The sequence below is a fragment of the Penicillium cinerascens genome (genome assembly GCF_028974065.1).
Source record: "Penicillium cinerascens strain IBT 15544 chromosome Unknown contig_16_segment0_segment0, whole genome shotgun sequence".
NCBI classification, from domain to species: domain Eukaryota; kingdom Fungi; phylum Ascomycota; class Eurotiomycetes; order Eurotiales; family Aspergillaceae; genus Penicillium; species Penicillium cinerascens.
Window position 1 is genome coordinate 76,140 of NW_026695286.1, and position 17,125 is coordinate 93,264.

General features: G+C 46.5%; 7 protein-coding genes across 7 annotated transcripts; 4 read left to right on the forward strand and 3 right to left on the reverse strand.

Moving 5' to 3' along the window:
• Positions 1 to 722: 722 nt before the first annotated feature.
• Positions 723 to 2,515, reverse strand: N7498_000024 (sugar porter family MFS transporter; the record flags this gene model as incomplete). The annotated part of the gene is made up of 3 exons (XM_058447087.1): positions 723 to 910; positions 969 to 1,063; positions 1,119 to 2,515. 3 exons carry the CDS (start codon positions 2,513 to 2,515, stop codon positions 723 to 725), a joined length of 1,680 nt encoding a protein of 559 aa, XP_058312498.1.
• A 1,310-nt stretch (positions 2,516 to 3,825) lies between these two features.
• Positions 3,826 to 4,066, forward strand: N7498_000025 (uncharacterized protein; the record flags this gene model as incomplete). The annotated part of the gene is made up of 2 exons (XM_058447088.1): positions 3,826 to 3,952; positions 3,996 to 4,066. 2 exons carry the CDS (start codon positions 3,826 to 3,828, stop codon positions 4,064 to 4,066), a joined length of 198 nt encoding a protein of 65 aa, XP_058312499.1.
• A 2,135-nt stretch (positions 4,067 to 6,201) lies between these two features.
• N7498_000026 (uncharacterized protein) lies at positions 6,202 to 9,228 on the reverse strand (the record flags this gene model as incomplete). Its single annotated transcript, XM_058447089.1, has 9 exons — positions 6,202 to 6,241; positions 6,316 to 6,942; positions 7,001 to 7,156; positions 7,208 to 7,429; positions 7,492 to 7,645; positions 7,683 to 7,891; positions 7,950 to 8,945; positions 9,017 to 9,096; positions 9,121 to 9,228. 9 exons carry the CDS (start codon positions 9,226 to 9,228, stop codon positions 6,202 to 6,204), a joined length of 2,592 nt encoding a protein of 863 aa, XP_058312500.1.
• Positions 9,229 to 9,580: 352 nt separating this feature from the next.
• N7498_000027 (sugar porter family MFS transporter) lies at positions 9,581 to 11,165 on the forward strand (the record flags this gene model as incomplete). Its single annotated transcript, XM_058447090.1, has 2 exons — positions 9,581 to 10,054; positions 10,107 to 11,165. 2 exons carry the CDS (start codon positions 9,581 to 9,583, stop codon positions 11,163 to 11,165), a joined length of 1,533 nt encoding a protein of 510 aa, XP_058312501.1.
• A 421-nt stretch (positions 11,166 to 11,586) lies between these two features.
• On the forward strand, positions 11,587 to 12,762 carry N7498_000028 (uncharacterized protein; the record flags this gene model as incomplete). The annotated part of the gene is made up of 3 exons (XM_058447091.1): positions 11,587 to 11,635; positions 11,686 to 11,957; positions 12,025 to 12,762. 3 exons carry the CDS (start codon positions 11,587 to 11,589, stop codon positions 12,760 to 12,762), a joined length of 1,059 nt encoding a protein of 352 aa, XP_058312502.1.
• Positions 12,763 to 13,920: 1,158 nt separating this feature from the next.
• N7498_000029 (inositol oxygenase) lies at positions 13,921 to 14,902 on the reverse strand (the record flags this gene model as incomplete). The annotated part of the gene is made up of 2 exons (XM_058447092.1): positions 13,921 to 13,977; positions 14,036 to 14,902. The coding sequence occupies 2 exons, from the start codon at positions 14,900 to 14,902 to the stop codon at positions 13,921 to 13,923; spliced, it is 924 nt and encodes a 307-aa protein (XP_058312503.1).
• A 691-nt stretch (positions 14,903 to 15,593) lies between these two features.
• On the forward strand, positions 15,594 to 16,589 carry N7498_000030 (sugar phosphate isomerase/epimerase family protein; the record flags this gene model as incomplete). The annotated part of the gene is made up of 1 exon (XM_058447093.1): positions 15,594 to 16,589. The coding sequence occupies one exon, from the start codon at positions 15,594 to 15,596 to the stop codon at positions 16,587 to 16,589; it is 996 nt and encodes a 331-aa protein (XP_058312504.1).
• Between the last annotated feature and the right edge of the window lie 536 nt (positions 16,590 to 17,125).

Consider the following 17,125-nt stretch of genomic DNA (forward strand, 5'->3'; position numbering starts at 1 on the left):
TTAGATTATATATAAAATAATCGTAGGCATTAATATAGTTGTCCATCGTGTGACTAGAATATATATTATTGGTGCGTTAAACCCACGGCGAATGGACTTAAATAATACCCTCTTGAATCGACGTAGATGATGTTTAAAATGAAACTAGATCTTAGGAAATCCCCCCTGACTACCACCACTTAATTTATAATACGAAACCCCTATTCGTTCTACTGTGATGAATCGTATGGTCTAGTGGCTAGTGGTGTATAGCTATGTGATAGGGTGTGATGGAAATCCTAAATGTCGCCCGGTCGCACCCCATCAAAATAATTAACTATATTTCGGATCCTTGTAACTACCCTTTAATTTTGGGTGATGGGCTTAAAAATCTCACAAAATACGCGGGGGATCTAGGTTTAAATTTAACGGACCTTCGATAGGGATCCGACCAAAAAAAGCCTACTGGGATCTGGATGGGCGTTTCTACTGGGATAAACAAACCGGCTCCCATAGTTAACGAAACCCTACTCTACTAGGATGAACTGCATCCCACTTACCCCCATGGGATAGGTCTAACTATTATCTAGATGTCTCAAAGTGTATATCTAGTTAAAATACTATAATGGAATGAAATCCTTCGCTGGGAAGATTATGCTTGGTGGCAAATTGAAATATGTGAGGTTCCTACTATATAATGATGTTTCCACGTCTAGTATAGCATCTTCGAAAGTTGTTAGTATTTAATTCGAAATCGATACACTTTCCACATGCGAAGTAACAACCTTATTCAGCCTTCTAAGTGCCGCGGGGCCGTTTTCTGCATTGTATTCCTTCTGCATAGCAATTTTCTCTCGCCGCATCGCCTCGGACTTCTTGACACCGAAATCGCTCTGAAAGAGAGCAGAGGCTTCTTCAATCGATAGGCCCTCTATAAAGTTGAGATGTAAGTATCAATTCATTGGTGCGCTTTCAGGGCCACGACTTACTGGTCTCGGGGTAACAGAAGTAGGCAAGAACAAGACCGATCAAAATGAAGCACAGGTAAAGACCGTATGTTCCACTGGGAGTCATAGTTTCCAGTCTACATCTCAAGTTAGCCAAATGCCCCTCGCAGATGTGCGGGAAAGGGTACGAACTCGGATAGGTAGGACACGGAAACAATCAGATTAGCTGTAAAGCTGGCCGTGGTACTGATAGCACTCCCTGCTGCACGAATCTCGAGAGCGAGGTACTCGGATTGATACCAGCACAAATGAGCATAAGTAGATCCAAAACCTGTGACGAAAATGACGATTCCAGCAATAACGAGACCGACAAGCTTCTGAGAGTATATGTAATTCTCATCGAGGAAACCTCTAGTAGGCTTGCACATGTAGTAGAACGCCACGAGGCACCAGGTAAGACCGACGACCATAATGGGCCCAAACTTCATCAGGAGACCGCGGCGGCCGACGCGATCAACCATGATCATACCGCAGAGAAGGAAGAACGTGTTAGTAACTGATGGTATCAGACCACCAAGAGAGGGATTGGAGAGACCCAAAAGTCCGAACAGGGTGCCAGCGTAATAAAGAAGAGTGTTGTAACCGGTGAACTGTCCAAAGGCCTGAATGAAGCTAACGGTGAAGATTGAGCGACGATAGGGCTTGTGAGTCCACAGCTTCTTGGAACGTTCCATGAAAGTAGTTGTGCGTTGCAGAGCAGTTGTAGCGGCGACGTGATCTTTGATGACTAGCAACTTGAGCTCGATAATCTCGGGCGTGGCGTACTTGTAGATCTTCTTGAGTACTTCGCGAGCCTTGTCGTCCTGGTCATGGAGGATAAGAACACGAGGCGACTCGGGAAGATGGTGCATCAGAGCGATTTGCATGAGTGAAGGCACAATACCGAGTCCAAAGAGGATACGCCAATTGTATTTTGTATGTTGCATACCCGCCCCGATAGCAACACTGACGGTCTGACCAAAGGGAATGCAAAAGCCGTTTGTTCCAACACATCGTCCGCGGGCGGCGGTTGGAGCCAACTCAGCAATGTACAACGGGCAAATGACAGCAGCGCCGCCGACGCCGACGCCAAGGACCAGACGACCAGCAATGAGCTGGCCAAGAGAGAAGCTGAAGGCAATGATGATGGCACCGGCAGCGAAGAAGATATCGGAGACGAGTAGACAAGGCTTTCGGCCCCATGAATCGGCAAAGAAGCCCAGGATGGCGGCTCCAAAGATAGATCCAATCGTAGTGGCGGCAGTGGCAATCTCTTGTTGGGGATAGGTGAGTGCTTCGCCGGTTAACTCGGCTCCCACGTAAGGAAGGGCAACACCGACAACACCGGTGTCGTAGCCGTAGAGGAATCCGCCAAGAGCCGCCGAAAGAATCAAGAACGCCAGATAAGGAGTCATCTTGTCTTCATTCTCGGCCTCGATGATAAGCGCGTCAACATGTTGAGAATGCTCAACTTTCTCGTGCCAGGCCTGAAAGACAGACTGTTGTCTGAACCGCTGTCCAGTAACGTCAATCTCGTCTTGGGGTGCCATTGTAGGAACTCAAGTTTTTAAGGCGATGGTGGAGATGGTGATGAGTGATGAAGCTAAAAGAAGATGAGGACTAACATGGAGGAGGAGGAGGAGGGCTTGGTTCGCGGAACTTATACTAATACATGAAGATCTGGGGTAATGTGGAGAGGCCTTTGGGCTAATGAGGAGAGGCTTTGGGCTAATATGGAACAAAGTTTCGGGGAAGTGTCCGGGGTAAGAGTGATCATGCATCACGGAAATTCAAGGCCGGCAAAAATGTCCAACGTACAGCCCTTATTCTCCTTCCCTATCTGAACTGCTACTCCGTATGCAAACTTTGTTTCCATTAAAGTCTTATGGGACGTGAGTTTTGAGGCAAAGTGAAGTGATATCTGACGGTAAATAATGCTTCACACTGGCGGAAGTAGAGTCGGATTTGAACCCGGGACGGACTCCATTTTCCGAAGGGGCCACGTATCTCTACACACTTTACGGGTAGCGCCACTGGGGTAATTGGAGAAATGGTGTGCTTTGATGGGGAGGGGTTGGCTCAAAGCGCAGACTGGGTCGCTTGTAAAACAGTGTTGTCTCTAAGTTACCCTGACGCCCGAAGCTAATAGGAAGCTACAGATCTGGACTTCTTTATTATATATTATGTGTCTGTATGTAATATTCGTTTACCCTGACCCCTTTGCAAACTGAAAGTTGAAGCCCTGAATTGAAGTACAAGTGTGGTAATTATTCAGACTATAAAAGAGCCAGGTATTTGTACTCACATCACAGTCGGTGGGTAGGTAGATTTGAATTATACTGGCCCCTCGCCGAAGTTGGATTCTAAACCACAACCCACTAGGCTGGATAGGAATTCGCATTTTAGCTTAGTGGTTATTCAACTGCCGAAGCGATATGCAGGCTAACACAACTATATGTCCACGTACATACCTGTAGAATCAGCCACTTGTTAAGAACTAATTTAGAGCCTTGTCACGGCTTTCCGTGGCCTAATTGCCGTTACCGTTGTCAGGCTGCCCTTGCGGCGCGCGACTTCGAAACCGTCGTGACGCTTCCGCGAAATCCAAGAACAGATCAATACCTCCATCCGCATCGGCGACAATGTGGCAGACGAACTAGGTGTGTCTTGTGACATTTGCGACTATTGCAAGAACGGCCACTACGACATTTGTCCCGATCTCCGCTTTCGAAGCTCCGTTTCCAAGTTCCCGGATTAGCAAGGCACACCTCAAGTACACCTCAACCAGCCGGCAAAATGGGTACACAAGTTATCGGATAATCTTGGTTATGAGATCGATACCCTTCTCGAATCCCTAGCTATGGCCATTCACGCGGCGCGGCGAATACAAGGTCTTGCTCCACCCGCCGGTGCTGTTGGACTACTATATGCTGCTGCTGCGCAGGCTGAGGGGTGCAAAAATGAGGTCATTGCTGATATTGACCACGGTATATTAGAATTTGCTCCCAAGCACGCTTTTACGTACTTCAGCGATTTACCAAGTTCCTAAGCGGAAGCCGATGAGCCTCGATGCTAGCAAAGATATCGCGCGAGAAATCTAGTAAGTCAAAAAAAAAAAACTGGACAAGTGCACACAGTAATTGAGTGTACCGGTGTTGAGTCCTGTTTGAAAACAACAATTTAATGGACTTTCACCTCTGGTTTTCCATTTTTCGAGAGAAAAAAGTGGCTAAAGCTAATAAAAAACCAGCCATCCAACTGGAGGACGCGTGTAGTCATTAAAATGGGAACTCCCAATCGTATCTTGACCAAACCCTAAGCCTTTTCCAAGAGGAATTGGCCCAGTCCCCACCTGGCGTTACTCCAATGCGTACCCATGTGCGATTCGAATTGCAACTGCTGCGATCAACGGAATCCCTATTAATGGTACCAAGCCGCTAGATATTGGCAAACTGGTTGCCCATAAATTTGAAGGAGTGGGGACTGTGCCATTTGCTCTCCAGACAGGGGTAAGACCATTGATGAAAGCGGCTGCTTAGTTGTGAAAACTGTAGTGGATTTCCCAAAAAAGGCGAAGTTGCCAAACGTGGCCTCAATATGTGAGAGACCGGAGTGTGAAGATTGAAATCAGTATAGTAACAGGCAAAATTGGAAGACAAATATTAAAACACACCTCAAACATAATTACGAAGCTTCTTGATCATCGAATCCATTTCACCTCAGCAAGCCTATAATGATGTTCAATCTGTTGCTACACAAACTGAAATCCGAAAAAAAAGTTTCCCTTCGTTCCCTTGTTTTTCCTAGGAATGGTAATGCGACTGGCTTTTGATCTTGGACTATATATCGATATGTCGTTGCATGTGGCCAAAAGATGGATCAGCGCAGCTGAAGCTGAGATACGTCGGATGGTCTTCTGGGGAGCTTATACTTTGGGCCAGTAAGGAGGCGCCTATCCTCTAGAGACTAGCAATTCCTAACACTGTTTAAAGTCACTAGGGCTTCCTTCTTGGTCGACCGTTCAGAACCAATATGCATGATTTAAGCGTCGACAAACCTGGCCGCGACACAAGCTAGGTCCAAACACAACAATAAAATCCGTATAGTCTACCCTATCCCGCAGCGACTCTTACTGACCTATATCTCCCGAATCCCACGACTCCGTTGGGTGAATATAGTATATAGCTACATCGTATTATGACTCCACTTGGTCATGTTCTGTGGGTCTTTACCACTAGGCGTTTAGAGGTTGTGCTAACACGCCTATTGGTATGGGTCATCGAAGATATCAAAAAGAAGATCCACAGGGCTTGAACGAAGAGACACCAGCAGACTACTAGAATGGAAGAAAAAGTTCCCACCATCTTTACGAATCTGCTTGGAAGATCCTATCACGTCACCCTACTTACCCAATCCACTGCTACTTCAGTATACTTGAAGCCCACTGACCTTTTTCGTGAACGCGACTAACTTGAGCCTTAGTATGCATTATCACCAAGCCATAATCCACACCCACAGGCCGTGGCTGTCCAGAAGCTAAATCCAACCCCAACCGCCAAAAGGACCGGGCTACAACCATACGCGCCAAATGTGCGTTGAATCCGCAACCTAAATTTCCAAAATCCTCCACCTTTAGGAAGTCCGCTACACATTCCGCCGCATGAATATCCAAGCAGTCTCAATAACCTGCTCTGCGGCATTAATGTTGATATTCGCAACTACTCTCAATCGGTGCAGGGAGAATGATAATGAGACTGTAGCTCATTTAAATGTCTATTTTCGGGCACTAGAGGAATTAGGACTTTCGTGAGAAAGCGCGAAGAAAGCGCAGAATTTCTTGCTTCATATGTAAGGAATATGGGAATCAAGGGTTTATCCGTATCAGCCTGCGAAGCGTACTTCTCAGTTACAGGACGAGGCTAGTGTGCAGGTCCCTAGACCGAAACGGACAAGGACTTCTACTGTTTCGAGTGATAAGGATGGCGGGTCATTTAAGACGCCAGATATTCCGAAGACAGGTGAAGTGGATAGTGGGCAGTCCAACTCGGATACGGAAGATTTTAACTGGCTGTGGGCTGCGAGTATGGGTGCTGTTCGTAGACCGCAATAGGAAATGATAAAGTGGCACGGCGACTATTATTATACATTGCAATCAGCGGCTTTTATGAAGATTTATCATGAGACTGTGGGGTATTGGAAATGCTTAGACGTCTTCATTCCAGCTTCGTTGCGTCCTTTACGCATCCAGCCAATTTTGGATTTGGTCTGACACATAACTATAGATAGTATGTAGCATATTCCGTACAGGATCTACCATATTCAAAGATCCTCAAATGATATGCTCGCTTACCTGCTGCTGTGACCATTCAAACCACCACCATCAGGGGCCAAAAGGAAAATATCCTGACTATTCCTTCCGCAAAGGGTTTCCGCCTCTGTCATAAGCAAAGGATCCAGATAGAGGTCTATCTGCGAAGCTGTATCACGGGAAACAGGCGCCATCCGATGAAGTCCGCCAGAAGTTTTCGACCGTTTCCGCGGACTATACAATACCCCGTCTGCCCGCTGTGGCAGTTTGTTAGACCGCATCCGCAGATCCCATTGACGCTGTAAACCGACTAAAAGGTCCTTTGCTCTCTGGGCGCTTTTCCAGGAAAGAGCGAACTCATCCAATGCTCTGAAACATGTCGATAGATACAGTGAGATGTCGTCTCGAGAGTGGCAGGGGTAATTCAAGACGGCGGCGAAGAGGAGTAATAGAATGGCGGAGGATGTGATGGAAACCGCTTGTACGTTGATTCGGCGCAGCGTGTAGCGAGACTCATACATGTTAAGGATTTTGGAGATTGTGATGGCGGATTGGATGCACATTTCGCGGGCGTGTGTGAATCCAGGTCCTCTTGGTGGTTGCGGCTGTAGGTGGCTTTTTGACATCCATGGCCTGTGGGCATAGATTATGTTCTGGTGGTATTGCATGCTTTGGTAGCGATTAGATTGAAGGAAAGAGAGAGGTGGTAAGATAACAAGTTACGTACTGGAGAAGCAGCACATGCGGAAGGTATGGCGAGGTGACGTCGTCAAGATCAATCTGTAAGATAGGTGGAAGGGTAGCTTTCCACTTGCGGAGCTCGGCGACAATTTTGGCATTGAGCTCTTGAAGGGTCCCTTTTGAGATACTGGAGGTACTATATCTGTTATAAATGTCAATCGAGGTTGGATGTAATATTGACAGAGGTTCTTACAAGATATACCCGCATGGAGCCATCAGCTCGCAGAGGGAAACAAGTTGTTGGCTGATTGTGTCTTTGCTGTCCAGCAATCCAGAGCCATGGCTGGCAGACGACGATGAATCGCAGGGTTTCCATCTGCAATGCTCTCTGGAACCTGCATTTTGACGGGGCTTTCCAACTGTCACATCCTCCATGCTGGTGCGAAAGGGTCTACCTAGATGGAAACCTAATTGGCTATACAGTAGTCAGAAAAACGACATATTCAAAGTGCATGTATCGGGGAGGGTATGGCAAACTGGTCAACAATATATGCGGCCCAGAAGACAGTCCTGCGAAGGTCTGCATCGGCAGCTGAGATTATCCCTGCAGACACGTAGCTAGACATGTCAAGGTGCAAAGCAAGATCGAATGCTAGCCTCAATGCCGATCCTTGGGTAGCAAGTAAGGTTTCTTGAATGAAATTATTCAGGTTTATAGGTGGACTTACCGCTATACAGCCACCCTCTTGCATCTTTTCCGTTTCCAACCTCATGGCTGCTCAAGATGACCATTGCTTGAACGGTTGCGACACAAGGAGAATCTAGTTCCGTTTCAAGTATTGACTTCGAGCGATCGCCAAAAAACTCAACAAGCGTCTTCGGAAAGGTGATAATAGTCGGATGGTATCGGGGTTCAAAAGCGCTACCAAGCGCACACCTTTTTGGAATTGTCAGGGTGGGTGCTTCGGAGAGCATTGGCAATAGGCATGACTCACATTGCATTCCGCAGTGCCTCCGAATAGAAAGGAGTCTCTTCCAGGTTGTTCCGCTTTTCTTTTGCTTCTTCGTAGATATATCGATCAACGACATGGAATGATGGGTCCTGCCAGCTGAAATAAAGGTCGAGAAGATGATCTTCTAGAGCCGCAGGGATTTCTTCCTCTGACCCAGAATGATAGGTGTAGCTTGGTTGATCAGCTTCATAACTGTCCGAGACTGGCATTTCCCTCAAATTGAATGTGGATGTTGGGCCATAAAAGCGTGTCTTCCCTCCAGGGCCAATTTTTAAGATACCAACTCGGTCGGAGATCTCGTCAACCAGGCCTTCAATGTCGGATGTGCCGGCCGGTTCCTTGAAAAGGGTAGAGCCACTATCGCTATAAACAGGTTCGGTAGATCCTGCCTGGGCCGTCGGTGGTATAGTAAGATCATCATTTGGTGAAGAACGCAGGATAGGTTGTGGTGGTTGTTGTGGTTGTTCTTGCATGTTGGATGCAGAGGATGCAATGTGTGTACCGAAGTCTAGGTCAAAAAGCCAGGCGTTGAAAATACTGCCCGGGCTATCTTCTGTCAAGGCTGACTGATCACCTTCAAGCGCAATAATTGAAGAGTCGTTATGTTGCGGAATTGACGACAAACCTGAATCTGGTAAACAATTACCCTGCTCAGTTACGGGCAGACCAGTAGTATGTTGTTGATCCAAGCTCCTGCACCCGAATCCCTCTGAGGAGACATCGAAAGGGGCCATCGTAGAAGTAGGTAAAGGGTAATCATCGTGCTTGACCATACTTGGCGGCTTAATGGTTGCATTATTCGGGGGTGGTATTAGACTGACGGCTTGCTCTGTCATTCCAAGGGTGTCGAGAATTCCTTGCAGGGTAGCATCCTTATCATCAGGCATTTTCGGGGGCCGAAGGCCGTTTTCATGGATAAATTGATACAATTGATGGACTCGGCAGCTCAGTAGCTCTATTGCGACACGAAGAGGTAACCTGTCATCACGGTGAAGTCTTAGTCCTAAGATGGCCCCCTCATGATGGTAGGGCTTGTATAATAATCTCACTTTCTCTTATCAAAGGCTTGATACAGACATTCTTTGTTTTTGCTTGCACAATGAGAGCAAGATGGTATATCGCCATCACACTGTTATTCTGTTATTTTAATTACCCAGGAGTAGGAAATCGGGGCGGGAAATACCTTTACTTTGCTCTCCCGACAAGAGACGCATGCCATGGTGGCATGCCGTCGCTTCTCATACTGTTTCATAGAGCTCATTATTGTGCCGTACCCTGTCAAGATGGAAACAGCAGTGGCAGAATGCAAATGAGATGGAAAAATCTGGGGTATGCGGGCTACCCCGCGATTGTGGAGTTCGCCCGTTCTGCGGATCCAATCGGTCATAACCCCGGCTCAGCTCCAGTGTGGCAATGACTTTTCGGTGATTGAATTCCGGCCAAGTTTCTCTTCAGATTAAACTATTTCCATAGTATTACATCTCACCGAGCTAATGCAAATCTAATATAAGTCAAGTATCTGGCATTGGCTGCATGGACTTTGAATTGGATCTCCTATCGCTCGTTCTCGTCGATACTGATACCACCACACCATCCTTTTAAACCCTTTTACGATGTTCCTACAGGATGCCCAGGGAAATTCGCTTCAGTATGGAATCACTGCTGCTTGTGGTGCTGGGTTCCTTCTCTTCGGCTATGACCAGGGTGTCTTTGGTGGCCTCCTGGACAATGAACCCTTTCTGAGGACCTTCGGCTTCCCGGGGGCTACGATCCAAGGTCAGATTGTGGCAACATACGATATCGGCTGCATTATCGGAACACTCGTGTCCATGTATGCTGGTGACAAATTGGGTCGCAGAAGATGTATTCTGATCGGCTGCGTGATCTTGATTATTGGTGCAACTCTCCAAACGGCTTCATATTCTTTCGCGCAAATGATTGTCGGTCGCGTGGTCGCGGGAGTCGGGAACGGAATGAATACCATCGCTATACCTATCTGGCAGACAGAAAGTGCGCGGCCAAAAGATCGGGGTAAACTCATCGTTTTTCAACTGGTCACAAATATTTTTGGCATTGTGATCACGAATGTAAGTACTCATCAGCCTCAACGACCAAACCCGATCGCTGACCGAGATGTAGTGGATGAACTACGGCTTTACCTTTATTCCGCACTCAGCTGTGAGCTGGCGCTTTCCTCTGGCATTCCAGTGCTTCTTTGCCATCATCACCATTGCGTTGGTTCTTTGCACACCGGAGTCGCCTCGCTGGCTTATTATGAAGAATCGCGTTAGCGAGGCACAAAACATTCTCGCTAGGCTCTTATCGAAGCCAGAGAACGATCCTTTCGTTACTAGCGAGATTCAAAATTTAGTTGCCGCTGTTCATCATGAGGCCGAAGTGCAGCAGTCGGCGGCCCTGAAAGAAATTTTCACTCGAGATAGTAAACAGCAAACACTTCGCCGTATGCTTCTGGGAGCTGGTACCACTTTCTTCCAACAGGTGGGAGGTACCAACGTTATTGCATATTACCTCCCAGTGGTCCTTACACGATCAGTTGGTCTGAGTAGTCGCATGGCTTTGATCTTGTCCGCTGTGGACTCCATGTCCCTCATGTTCTGGGGCTCAATAGCAGCACTCTTGATCGACCGTGTCGGGCGAAAGAGACTGATGCTCATGGGCGTAGCTGCCAGTAGCGTTTGTTTTGCTCTTGTTGCTGTGGGTTTGCGATACGGCGGACCAGACAACAAGGGTATGTCGGTCATGGCTGTGGTTTTCATTTTCGTCTATTACGTCTTCTACGGAATGTCGCTGCTCTCAATTCCCTACATATACCCCGCCGAGATCAATTCTCAGAAAATGCGCAACATCGGCACGTCTTTTGCCACAACGGTCAATTGGCTTTTCGTCTACGTTGTTGTTGTGGCCACCCCTACCGCCATCCAAAATATCAAGTGGCGGTATTATATGCTCTATGCTATTTTCAACTTTTGCTTCATCCCACTCATTTACTACTTCTATATTGAGACTGCGACATTATCTCTTGAACAAGTTGATAGAGTCTTTGAAATCAAGCACGACGCAGGAAAAGATATGAGTTGGGCAGACGCAACACGGATCGCGCGTACTGAGAGTGATGATTTGCAGGTTTATGTGGAGAAGGATGACACTGATACAGAGCACTGCGAAATTGCTCCCTGAAAAATGTTGAAATATCACTAAAGTCATACCATGGCAGAATCCAAATACCAGCGAGATAGATACTGGTTGGATTTTCTGGAAAAGTTTACTGTGAACCTCGTGTATATCCAGGTACTAAGGAATACATAGCTCTGCCAATTGTCCTTACGTTCGATTTCTACTTATCTCGGACCCGTTTCCCCGCAAAATTGGTATAATTCAAAAGTTTGGGTATTGGGTACTCATGACCAGCCCATTCATACAATTTCCTAGATTCACGTCGGACATCGAAATCCGAAATCTTTAGCTAAAGATCCCACACCAGAACCACAGGACAAACGGGCTTCGTTACGTATATAACCTTGACCGTCCTCACCTTTTCTGTGTCTCCTCAAGTTCTTGAGACATCTTCTTCCTTCCTTGATATCCTTCGTTCACAATAATGGGCACCCAAAAGCTTTGTGTCGGTATCGCAGGCCTTGGCCGTATGGGTACGTATTCCCATCCTGGTGGAATTGGCAGTAGATCTAACCACAAAAAGGCAAGCGCCATGCGATCAACTTCCACGAGCTCACTTCCCGCGCAAACGTGGTAGCTGCGAGTACTCCCGATAACAACGAGCGTGAATGGGCAGCGGAGAATCTTCAAGGGGTGCAAATCTTTGATGACTACGATGAAATGCTTGAAAAAGCTGACCTGGAAGCTGTTGTGGTTGCGAGTGTCACCGCTGTGCACGCAGAGCAAGCTCTGAAAGCAATCAAGAAAGGCCTTCATGTTCTCTGCGAGAAGCCATTGAGCATTGATGTTGAAGTGGTATATTGATTTGCTATTTATCCTTGTGAGTGAGGATTTGATGCTGACGAACGATACTATGGCATAGGCTCAATCCGTGGTCTCTGCATATGAAGAGTCGCTCAAGATATACCCGCAGCAAAAGGTAATGTGCGCCTTCTCTCGTCGTTTCGATGCTTCATATCGCGAAGCCCATGAGAGAGTCGAGAAGGGCGAATTTGGATCAGCAGTGTTTTTCCGATCTCAAACAGCAGATCTGCATGATTCATCGGGATTCTTCGTTGAGTACGCGAAGACAAGTGGTGGTATTTTCGTGGACTGTTCTATCCACGATATCGACCTAATGCTTTGGTTCCTGGGCGAGAACCGTACGATCAAGAGCTTGCAAGCAGTTGGTGTTTGTGCCGTCCATCCAGGTCTGGAGGCGAGCAATGACCGGGATAATGCAATCGCGACCGTGGAATTTGAAGGTGGAAAGATAGCGGCGTTATATTGTTCACGTATGATGGCGGCAGGACAAGAGGACACCTCGGAAATCATCTGCGAGAAAGGTTCAGTGAGGGTGAACATGCAAGTGAGAAAGAATCACGTCGAATTTCATGATTCACAGGGGGCCAGACGTGAGCTGCCACAGCATTATTATGAGAGGTTCCGGGAAGCGTTCATCACCGAGGCTTACGAGTTCACGGCATGCTGCCTGGATAACACCCCGCCTCCGATAAGCCTGCAAAGCTCCGTCAAAGCGGTTTGTATTGGGCAAGCCTTGCAGCGAAGTGTGATTAGCGGCGAGAAGATTTACTTCGATGGAAGAGCCATCAAAAACTAGATTGTACCTCTTATTACCCGGTATTGACATGCTGTATGGTTTTCATCAGCTTCACAGAGAGCACAGATGAGTTCAGCTTCTTAGCCAAGATAATTATGTCTCTTCGTATATTCCATTATAAAAACAAATACTACGTAGACCGGTATATCATAGCTTTAGGGCTCGGTATGGACAATAAACTTGATTTATTAATAATACTATCTAGACTTTCGCAATGGCTTCGTGGTGTGGGTGTTTGAAAAAAGCAATCAGCCCATTACCGAGAATCTTAGGGTGGTCGCAAGGTCTTCTCAGACATCCCCAGTAGTATGTCCAAGCTCTCTTCCCCTCAAAAGAGCTGTTCTTGACAGGGTCAACAAATTGGAAATTGAATATTACCCAGTGAAGAAGGCGGTATTAGGTTTCCGGACCGAACGCCACTCAATGCGGATATCATAAGTACCCCGCATTTCGGTGCTATCACCTATTGGCCCCCATAGCTGGGGAAATCTTGCCACGGAATGCTACGCAGGTCAATAGTATGTGTTCCATTTCCCATCATGACAACATTTCAACTGCACAGGAATATAATTTCCGTCAGCCTCTGGCGTATGTTGACATGGAAAAGCTTAAACGAGTAGATATCACGTGAGTCAAATCTCCACGAAGAAATCACGTCAGTTCATCTCGCCTAACCAGAGTACTCAATAGCCAATTGCCAAATTGTGCGCTTCCATGTAGTCTTAGAGGGAAACCACAAGTCAAGTATCTCCTCCCAGAAGTTGGTATATCCGAAGTGGTAGTTTGTCAAATAGAGGCCAATACGAAGGGATCTCAGAAACAAAACTCTCCGCTGTAACTCTTTTCAAGCATAAAGTATTTTCCTGAAAACTAGAGAAACAAGTCGTGGACATCAGTCAGTCACAGCCACTGCATCCTGCTGAACTTGATTTCCAAATGTCATATGAAAGCCAGAAACACTGAAGGGTATCATTTTGAGCCCATATTTCTATGAAACTGAATAGCATACTACAAAGAAATTGAATTGGTCCTAACAAGCAAACTAAAAACATAAAATGGAATGCCATGTTGTCCATTCAAATGGCCTCGATAGTTTGAATCCATGTCATACACATATAAATACTGCAAACCTAGAGAGAAATCCATGAAGACGAGCTATTACCATCTCAGAACCTTTGTTGGGAAATACTCATCAATGAGTTCAAGATAGTAAGGCTAGAATCATATTAGCATGTAGCTACAAAAGGCAATGTTATTTAGAAATGATTCTCACCTTCAATTCTTCAACGTTTGGCACTTCATCACTCTTGGAGTATAAGTCATACGGATTGAAAGCCCGCACAGCTTCAAGCATCTTCTGGTCATGCTCATTCATAAGCTCATGATAGGCGTTCTCGCGATGCCATGGATAAAACGAGTGGTACCGAATCATAGCGAGCCCCTCATCGGGAATGGTTGACTGATCCTTCACGATATGATAAAGGTATTCATCATGTCCCCAAGAGAGCATGACATTCTCTAGACCACAGCCAGGGGAGTAAATGCCGGACTTGGTGCTGTAGATTGGGTTCTCAAAATCGTCGTTCTTCTTGAAAGACTCAGTCCCGAAGATGATTCTATCATCGAACGCACACCCAACGGGGAAGGTGTCTCCCACAACGTCCCATTGGCCCTGAGCGCCGAAGAAGAAAAGGAGCTTGCCAAGATCATGGATCAATCCAACAAGTTGCATCCAGCGTGGCTTACCCTCTTTGCGGATAGCTTCGGCAGACTGGAGCAAGTGTGTCACCTGAGATTCTTGGGTGTCGGGGTCACATTCGTCAATGAATGTGTTTAATTTCTCCATTGCTTCCCAAATAGTCATGTGTGCGCGAGTCTTGTTGTGGAAGTCATTACGGGCCTTCAAGTTGAAGGCCACCGTTTGTAGGGTGTGCTGCTGAGCATAGAAATCCTTGACTTGGTCGCAAGCATCGTTGAACTGGCGGAAAGCTGACTTGTCCTTGGCTTTGTCAAATTCAGACTCATCGTACAAGTCCTTTGACGCTTGCTTTGAGTTTGCCTTGAGGACATTGACGGCGTCGATATTGTCCGAAGTGGCTTCAATATTTGTCGAAACTGGAGGAGCAACAACGGATACCATTTTGAGAACACTTGATTGACAATGAAATATAAAACAAAACAGCAGAGACCAGTAATGATTCAACGGAAGAACTCGCCTTGACCATTCCTCCGGATTTATAGGATCTATTATTCTTGAAACTGCAAAAGGAGGCGGAAAACGCTTTCCAGGGGCAGCCATTTCAAAGCATTCTGAGTGGACTTGAGAGAATAGTGACATTTCAGGCTTTCGGATAATGCAAGATAGTTCCGCGGTTGTGCTCACACCTCCGGTGGAGACGGAAAATCGTGTCCGGAGAATAACAACCTCTAGTTTCTGCTTACAAATGAATGAGCAATCCCAGGCCCGTGGTTGGAATATCTGCAGCTCATCCCAAGATAGGAAAACTCTACTCTTCGTAATAATGTGAGACCTCCAACGTGAGGAAAAGTGAAAGAAACTATTTCATAATTATTATCATACGTAGGACACTTGTTCCCTGATAGACGACCTTAACAAAATCTAGATCTTAATGTTCGCGTCCTATCAGACTTCACTTTGAGAGTCACATAGCCAAATGACCCACTAATTTCTGTCTCATGTGCCGCGCGGAGAAAGGAATCCGAATTCACCCCGCATTCTTTCCAAGTTATATATTGCGTGTATCTTTTCATTGCTTCTCTTATTTTGGCAGCCGGATTTTTGTCATTATTCCTTCCCAGGCGCCCACATCATGCTCTCGAATAAACTGGCTATAGCCAGCTTATCTCTAGGCCAACACCCTTCTCATCACCTGGACCACAAAATCCATGCTGCAGCGGAAGCCGGATACAAAGGCATTGAAATTGTCTATTTCGAGTTAGAAGCGTTGTCTCATACTCAGAACATTTCGATTCTTGGCGGCGCTGAGAAGATCCGCGTGTTATGCCAAAAACTCAACTTGGACATTCTGTCTTTGGCACCTTTTGAAAATTACGAAGGAGACCGATCGCCTCTTAGCGACAGATTACAGAAGGCCAGGCATTGGATTCGGGTCGCTAGAGTCCTTGGCGCGCCATATTTGCAGATTCCGTCAAATTACAAACCAGACGCTATCGGCAATAAAGACGTGGTCATCAGTGAACTAAAGCAGTTAGCTGATATCGGAAGTGCGGAGCAACCGGTCGTATCAATTGCATATGAGTATTTGTCCTGGGGAACACATTGCTCTACATGGGAAGTCGCTTTGCAATATGTCAATGAAGTCAATCGACCGAACTTTGGTCTATGTCTAGACACATTTCATGAAGCAACGAAGCTATGGGGTGACCTTTTCGCTGCGTCGGGTCGCTTCCCTGACTCTGATAAAGCCCTTCGCAAATCACTCGATCGCTTTATTACCAATTGCCCTGTCGAGAAAATCTTCTTTCTCCAGCTATCTGATGGCGAAAGATTCGATCCTCCATTCTCCAAAAATCACCCGTGGTTTGTCGTAGGGGAGGCGCCCCAATTTACTTGGTCCAAACATGCACGGCCATTTCCTTTTGAACATGGCCATGGGGCTTATTTGCCTATTGCCGAGATTTCTAAGGCTTGGATCCTTGCGATAGGTTTCAGAGGCTGGGTCTCGATGGAGGTCTTTGACCGCGGCATGCGGGAGAGGAGCAGTCAACCGGAGACTGCTGCAATGAGGGGAATGGAATCATGGAAGACTCTACAAAAAGAGCTTGAGTCTATATCAAAAGCCTAGAATTGCATAGGAGCAAAAAGGTTCCGTGCTAGACCTTGGCAAGGACTGGACTGCGCCAAAGCCCACTGTGTTAGGACTGGAGTTAGGCTAGGTAAGGGACTAGATGGAATTATAAGTATATAGATGAGAATTTCAATCCTGCGATTGTGACTAAACTAATCCTTAAAAAAGAGAGTTTATTAATTATAAGAGAGTGCCTTTTATTCCTTTATACGATCACGTGGCATTCACTTTTATATAGATTCGCGGGAAACCCTCTTATATAGTTTCTAATATACCTAATTAGGTATCTAAGTTGCCTTATATTATTTAAGGGCCGTAATAACTATCCTCCCTATCTAAAGGTCCACGGGTACCCACGGGTATGACTCACGGGCGGGTAGGCAAAGATAATACCCGCGCGGGTATACCCACGGGCGGGCTATGTCAATGCCTACCCATAACCCATACGGGTTGGGCCGTGGACCCAGGTTTTAGGCCCTTTTGCGGGTTTTGGCGCAGTCTATCCAGAACTGGACTGGTCTAATAGTTTGGTC